Source organism: Cucurbita pepo, chromosome 6 (genome assembly GCF_057944985.1).
Source record: "Cucurbita pepo subsp. pepo isolate OVF chromosome 6, ASM5794498v1, whole genome shotgun sequence".
Taxonomy (NCBI): Eukaryota; Viridiplantae; Streptophyta; class Magnoliopsida; order Cucurbitales; family Cucurbitaceae; genus Cucurbita; species Cucurbita pepo.
Window position 1 is genome coordinate 4,567,283 of NC_141803.1, and position 8,319 is coordinate 4,575,601.

The 8,319-nt window shown below is 38.4% G+C and overlaps 1 protein-coding gene across 1 annotated transcript; it reads left to right on the forward strand.

Moving 5' to 3' along the window:
• Positions 1-2,798: 2,798 nt before the first annotated feature.
• LOC111796610 (G-type lectin S-receptor-like serine/threonine-protein kinase At4g27290) lies at positions 2,799-8,319 on the forward strand. The gene is made up of 7 exons (XM_023679310.2): positions 2,799-4,269; positions 4,344-4,466; positions 4,543-4,676; positions 5,574-5,784; positions 5,878-6,115; positions 6,210-6,360; positions 6,444-8,319. Exons 1-7 carry the CDS (start codon positions 2,982-2,984, stop codon positions 6,744-6,746), a joined length of 2,448 nt encoding a protein of 815 aa, XP_023535078.2. The 5' UTR covers positions 2,799-2,981; the 3' UTR covers positions 6,747-8,319.

Here is an 8,319-nt window from a genome sequence, read left to right on the forward strand (position 1 = left end):
TAAAAATAAAAATCACTAAATTTTAGACAAAAATAGCAAATTTGTAGGCATTATCACAAGCTAATCTGGGCATAGTAGGTTTACGTGTAACCAATTTAAGCATAGCTCACTAAATAAGATATCAACAATCATTTTATCTAAGGTCAACTATTTGACCCGAATTAGGGTTTGATCAAATTTAGAAGGACTAATGATAGTAAAATTGATAGCACGATCAAAGTATGCTTAAATTGGTAAGTTTGATCTTCGTTCCAAACAGAAAAATAAATATCGACCTTATTTAGTCAAGCATTTACTTAGTTTCACTTTTTTTCTTGCCTACTTTTCTCGTGTTTGAAAAAAAAAACCATTCTAAAAATTTGATACGCTGGAACTTAGACTCTCGAGGTCGATTCTGTTATAATATCGCAAAATTAGTATTATTTTTTCATAAAAAAATTAAAAATGACTCGAAAGAAATAAAGAGTATCGTGTTATCAAATTTATTAATTTAGATTATTTTGGATATTTATTTTTTTAATATTCTTTTCAACAAGAAAATGATAATAATAATAATAATAATAATAATAATAATAATAATTTCTTGTAGATAAACAAATAATAATAATTTATTTGTCCTCCTTAAAAAAGGGTAAAAGAGAGAAAAAAAAAATTGCTAAAAAAGTCTTCCAAAAAAGATTACCGGCTACTGTTCAAACCAGTATTCGAAGATTTAATAAAAATAAATAGTAATTATTATATTAAATTAATAAAAATATTTTAGTATGGAAATCTTCTTTCAAAGTTTTACCAAATACTTTTAATTTTTCTAAATAAAATTGTTTAAAAAAATATTCTAGAACAATTGATATGTAACGACCCAGATCCACGCAAGTAGATATTGTCATTTTTGGGCTTCCCCTCAAGGCTTTAAAACACGTCTGCTAGGGGAAGGTTTCCACACCCTTATAAATTGACACCCTTTGGGGCCCAGCATCCTTACTGGCACATCGTCCGGTGTTTGGATGATATTATTTGTAACGACCCAGATCCACCGCTAGCAGATATTGTCCTCTTTGGACTTTCTCTCAAGGCTTTAAAACGCGTCTGTTAAGGGAAGGTTTCCACACCGTTATATTTTGACACCCTTCGAGGCCCAGTGTCCTTATTGGCACGTCGTCCGATGTCTGCATGATACTATTTGTAACGACCCAGATTCACCGCTAGCAGATATTGTCTTTTTTGGGCTTTTCCTCAAGGCTTTAAAACGTGTATGCTAGGGGAAGATTTCCACACCCTTATAATCGGTGTTTTGTTCTCCTCCCAAACCAATATCGAACATCACATGATAATATAAGAATTTTAAAATTAAAAAAAAAAATTAATGGTATTGATAAAAGTTCATGATAAAGATATTTTTGAAAATTAAAGTATTTTAAAACACTTTTAAAAATTATTAAGTATTTTTTTAAAACCAAATATTAATAGTTTCCATCCAAAACTAAGGGGTGAGGGTATTTTTGGAATTTTTTAAAAGTTGAAGGGTATTTTTTGGAGTTTCTTTAAAATATTTCAAAATTCACTGATATATTTTTTTTTTATAGATAAAATGCAAAAAAAACATATGGGTTTATTTTTATTTTTATTAACTTATATAAAAAAGTATACATTTATGTGAAATAAATATATTTTTGTTTATAAAGATTTTTACCGTAATATTTAGGTAAAAATGTTGGAAAATATTAAAACGACAAAAGGAAAAGACCAAAACGACCAAAACGACCAAACCGCCAATCAAGTGGAGCAAATTTTCTCACAAACCACCGAACCAACAAATGACCAAAAATACTTTGAAAAAATAACACACCATGCGCAGTCCACATTGAACCACGAGGCCACTCTTCAAGACCATGATGATTTTTAAATTATATAAAAATCCCTAAACTTCAGTAAGTTTACGATTATGCCCCTATACTTAAGAACAATTGCATTTTTACCTTTAACGTTAACTTCATATTTTATTTTAAAAAAATATTCATAAACTAAATACTGTGTTTAAATATCTTTTTCATTAATATTTTCAACGAATTAAAAAAAAAAAAATTAAATTATTATTGTCGCCACACGGTAGGGACATGGGGACATAAAAAAAAAGAGATCCTATCAATTTGTCCCGACCTAGGATAATAAGCTCATGAGCTTAGTCCTACTTCATCAACGAAAGAAGACTTCCATCTCCAAGTTTAACTCAGACGTAGCTCGCTTCTTTTTGGGTGTGAAGTAGTGTCAAACCAAAATACCTAACTAGCATATGCAGTACGGCTACCTTGTTACTGTTAGACGAACACGACTCTCCACAATGGTATGATATGATATTGTCTACTTTGAGCATTTCCTAAATTAGTCGATGTGGGACTTTCATCATCCAACAGTTACAACTTCACTCCAGTCATAAGCTCTTCGACATCCCCCTTTTGCGGTTAAGGTAACGACTTCGGACATGATCAGCTTCCATAGTGTGACGCGCGGTGTGTACAAGGCTCGGGAACGAATTCACCGCCGTATGACCGACCGACAATTACTAGGGATTCTGGCACACTTTATAGATTATCACTAAACATTTTAATGTTAGTAATTTCAATAAAATTATTTTTAAAATTATTTTTAAAAAATTTAAAGTTATTAATATTTTACGGTAACTTCTGGAAGGAGTAAATCCAAATTTAAATTTTTTTATTATTTAATGAAATATTTTCCACAAATTACATAATATTTTATAGATTTGAAGGTAAAAAGGGCAAAATTTTGGAGAGGAAGAAGACTTGTCGCAAAGCAGAGCAGGGGGCCACAGGTCCACAAGTCAATGGCCGCCCTCTCATTTCTTCTCCGATCTTCATTGCGTTCACTTTTAAATTCAATCCTCATAAACACTCCTTGTCTTCACTGTGTGGTCTTAATAAACCATTTTAATCCAATCTTAAACGGATTCCGATGCAAAAAAAATGGCAAATCCTCCTCCAAAATCCTTCATAACGGCGGCAACTCTGTTTCTGTCTCTGTTTCTCTTCTCTCCGTCGTCTGTGGCTGTTGATTTCTTAACAGCCTCACAAAACCTCACCGGCGCCGCCACTCTGGTGTCGGAGAAAGGGTTTTTCGAACTGGGTTTCTTCAGCCCTAGAAATTCCACGAATGTTTACTTGGGAATTTGGTATAAAATCATCCCAATACGTACGATCGTTTGGGTTGCGAACAGGGAAAATCCCATCGTTGATTCTTCCGCTGCTGTTCTTAAAATCAACACTACGACGAATGTTCTTGTTCTCTTGCAGGATAACGCCGTTGTTTGGCTTGCAAATACGTCGAAATCGGTAGAGATTCCGAAGCTACAGCTCTTGGACAATGGAAATCTGGTGTTGAAGGACGCTAAATCGGAGGTAATTTCATGGCAGAGCTTCGATTATCCAACGGATACATTACTGCCTGGAATGAAGCTTGGATGGGATTTCGAAAATGGAATCCAACGCCGGTTATCAGCATGGAAAAGTTCCGATGACCCATCTCCGGGGAGTTTAACCATGGAAATGATGAACACGAACTACCCAGAACCGGCGATGTGGAATGGCTCGAAAGAGTTCATGAGGAGTGGACCATGGAACGGTCTTCAATTCAGCGCAAAACCCACATCGGCCTTACCGATTTTGGTCTACAGCTACGTAAACAACAAATCCGAGCTCTCTTACAGCTATGAATTCATAAACTCCTCATTAATCGGAAGAATGGTGCTGAATCAGACGCTGACGAGAAGAGAGGCATTGATATGGTCGGATTCTGAGAAGAATTGGAAGCTATATGCAACTATGCCGAGGGATTACTGCGACACCTACGGGCTTTGTGGCGCGTTTGGGAGCTGCAACATTGAGCTAACACCAGCTTGTCAATGTCTAAAAGGGTTTCATCCAAAAGTGCCTGAGAAGTGGAATTTGATGGATTATGCTGATGGGTGTGTAAGAAATAAGCCTTTGAATTGTTCTTCTACTGATAAAATTGGGTTTGCGCAGATTCCTGGGCTGAAATTGCCTGATACTCAGCTAACTTGGGTTAATGAAAGCATGAGCTTAAACGAGTGTAGAGACAAGTGTTTGAGGAACTGTTCTTGTGTGGCGTTTGCCAATACTGATATCAGGGGCTCAGGGAGTGGCTGTGCTATATGGCTTGGGGATCTTGTTGATATCAAAGTGGTTCGAAGAGGGGGCCAGGATTTGTATGTTAGGATGCTGGCTTCTGAATTGGGTATGTTGTTTTTGCTGTTCTTTGTGTTCTTTTGTGGCTTTCTTTGTTAGCTAAGCTTTGTTTCTTGTGTGTAGAGACGAAGAAGAAGACGAGCTCGGTTGTCGTCGGCGTTATCATCGGAGCTACCGTTCTGGTGATTGCTGGTCTGGTTTTGATTGGGTTTTACATCATTAGAAGCAAGAGGAGAAGCCTTGAAGGTAAATTCTGTTCATATTGATAAGTTGATGGTAAAGATTAGTTCATGTGCTTATGAAGTCACTAAAATGGCAACAGGAATAGGCAAGGATCTTGGACAGCAAGAAGACTTGGAGCTTCCCTTCTTGGACTTAGCAACTATATCCAATGCCACAGACAATTTTGCAAGCTACAATAAGCTCGGAGAAGGTGGCTTCGGTGCAGTTTTTCGGGTAAACTTTACGAGTACCGAAGAAAACATGTTTTTAAGTGCTTAGAAAGTTTAACGGCTCAAACCCACTGCTAGTAGATATTGTTCTCTCTGGGTTTTTTCTTTCGGGCTTCCCCTCAAAGTTTTAATGCGCATATGCTAGGGAGAGGTTTCCGGACCCTTATAAGGAATGTTTCGTTTCCCTCTCCAACTGACGTGAGATCTCACAATCCACCCTTCTTGGGGCCAGCGTCCTCGCTGACACATCGCCCGGTGTCTGGCTTTGATACCATTTGTAATAGTCCCACAGCTAGCGGATACTGTCCTCTTTGGACTTTTCTTTTTGGAACTTTCCCTCGAGGTCGTGTCTGCTAGGGAGAGGTTTCCACACCGTTATAAGGAATGTTTCATTGCTCTCTTCAACTGATGTGGGATCTTACAATCCACCCCCTTGGGGCCAGTGCCTTGACATATTGCTCGGTGTTTGGCTCTGATACCATTTGTAACAGTCACATCCCTAACAAAGAAGGTCCTCTTTGGGCTTTCCCTTTTAGACTTCCTCTCAAGGTTTTAAAATGCGTCGGGAGAGGTTTCCACACCCTTATAAGAAATGTTTCGTTCCCTTCTCCAACCGATATGGGATCTCACAATCCACCCTCATTGGGGTCAGCGTCATTGCTGGCATATTGCCCAGTGTTTGACTCTAATATCATTTGTAACAGTCCCACCGCTAGCAAATATTGTTCTCTTTGGACTTTTCTTTTCGGACTATCCCTCAAAGTTTTAAAACGCGTATGCTAGGGAGAGGTTTCCACACCCTTATAAGAAATATTTCATTCCCCTCTCTAACTGACGAGGAATCTCACAGAAAGTCATTTCAAACAAGTCGATGAACTTACACTTTCACTTTCACTTTCAGGGTAGGCTTGCAGATGGACAAGAAATTGCAGTAAAGAGACTTTCTAGCTATTCGAGACAAGGAACCGAAGAATTTAAGAACGAAGTGATACTCATTGCCAAACTTCAACATCGAAATCTCGTAAAACTTTTGGGTTGCTGCATCGAAGGGGACGAAAAGATGTTGATATACGAGTACATGCCCAACAATAGTTTGGACTCCTTCATATTTGGTTTGTATCTATTGAGATTCAACGTTATTGTTTTCGTTTCTCTTTGATTCCCGTTTCGAGAACTAACTTTGGCTACTCGTTTTAATTCTTCAGATAACGATAGAAAGAAGCTTTTAGATTGGTCGAAACGATTCAATATCATATGCGGAGTAGCTCGAGGGATTCTTTACCTTCATCAAGATTCGAGATTGAGGATTATACATAGAGATTTAAAAGCAAGTAATGTCTTGCTCGATATCGATATGAATCCGAAAATCTCGGATTTTGGAATGGCTAGAACGTTTGGAGGGGATCAAACCGAAGGAAATACTCGGAGAGTGGTCGGAACGTAGTAAGTTTCTCTCCCACGAAACTTCAAATTTTTTGAATCCTTAAGTTTCGTGTTCTTCGGTTGACGTTTTGTTTGTCTGTATGATATCTTGTAGTGGGTATATGGCACCAGAATACGCCATTGACGGACAGTTTTCCATCAAATCAGATGTCTTTAGTTTTGGGATTTTATTGTTGGAAATCGTAAGTGGAAAGAAGAACCGAGGAATTTTCCGCCCTAACCAAGCTCTCAACCTTATTGGACACGTGAGTCGCGTAATTCGATCAATCACTCCACAAACTGCAATTCTAAGCTAATTAACGTGTTTTTTTTTTTTTTTTCCGCTCAGGCATGGAAGTTGTGGAATGAAGGAAAACCATTAGAGTTGGTCGATGCAAGCATGGGAGAATCTTATGCTCTATCTGAAGTGTTACGATGCATTCATGTTAGTCTTTTGTGCTTGCAACAGCATCCCGAGGATAGACCGACCATGTCGAATGTGGTATTAATGCTAAGTAGTGAGAGTACCTTGGCACAACCGAAACAACCGGGATTTTACATGGAAACGGGTCCTGTTGAAGCATATTCTCATTCTAGCAAGAACGAATCTTCTACTAATGAATTAACTATTACCCTCATGGAGGCTCGATAACTATATATTGTCCTCGTATACCTCTTTTTCAATGCTTCGGATTTGTTGATGATCATGAACAGAATAGACAAACGGGTAAAGCTCGTTTGCAAAACGACCCTTATCTCTTAAAGGGTTCAAAGAAGTCGAGAATCTATTTATATTTAGAGGATTTGAATACCAACGTCTAGCATTTTAGTGATACCTTTGTGAAGAGTTACGGCCTCGATGAGTTCAATGAATCTGACTACCGTTTGAAAATTTTTCATTTCTTATGGATGATACTGGGGTGTCATAAATCTAACCGAGGCTTGATTGGTCTGTCTGTAGGGTTGAGCTATGAGAGAGAAGACACCGTGGGCTGAAGAGCTGGAGGGTAGTTTGATGTATTGTTCATTGCTTCGACTAGGTCTTGTAGCTAACAAATTGGGTTCGTAGCATTGTGAATCTTTCCACCGAACATTAATGAGATGCCTTCGGGGCTCAATGCCAGCGAACATTAACTCGTTCCCCTTTCTTATCGATGTGGGGTCTCACAATCCACCTACCTTCGGGGTCCGATGTCCACCCTCTTTGGGGCTCAGTGTCTTGGCTAACACACTCACTGCCAAGTTAGGTTCTAGTGTCCTTGCTGACACTCGTTCCCCTCTCCAATCAACGTGGGGTCTCACAATCCACTCACCTTTGGGGCCCAATGTCCTTCTTGGCACACTGCCCAGTGTCCACCCCCTTTAGGGCTTAGCGTCCTTGTTGACACACCACCCGATATCCACCCCCTTTGGGGCTCAACGTCTTTACTGGCACACCGCCCGGTAACCTAACTTTGATACCATTTGTAACTGTTCAAGCCCACCGCTAACAGATTTCAGGTTTCCCATTTCGGGCTTCCCCTCAAAGATTTTAAAACACGTCTCATAGGGAGGTTTCCACACTTTATAAGATAATGCTTCGTTTTCCTCCTCAACCGATGTAAGATCTCAAAATTAGTACCGAGCATACGCGTTGAGCTTGAACACTCAAAACTTTTTTTTTATTATTTATTTTTTAAAATATGAATTAAAAAGCTACTCCAATTTTGAATTATTTTTTAAAAATACATTAATTAGAAATTAAAAAATACTCCTAAAAGCCGACCCTCGGATGTTAACAAAGAAAAGAAGAACTGCTTTATTTATTATTATTATTATTCTTTTCAATTAAGCTTATCGTATGGGAATTCTCCGGAGATTTACTCTCAGCGGCTGCCGGCGACGATGAGAACGTCGGAATCAAAGCACCATGCGTCCATGTCCATAGAGGTTCAGTCCTACTTATTTCTCACAAATTTGAAACTGAACGTCCTGATCTCCGATCCAGGAGCATCATTTTGGGGCGCGAAGTGCAAGGTCTAGTTTCTGAATGATTCTTTTGGAATAATGACGGCAGTCTCAGTTAAGCAATCGACTGCGGACAGTAATTGTTAGTCATTACTTCACCTGCTTGTCGTTGTTAAATTATCGAGAGTGACAATGAGTTAGTGCTTCAGCTATTAATTCATTTTGAATTGTACTTTTCAAAGTAATTATAGGCAAATTTATGCATTTGCTTTGCTTTA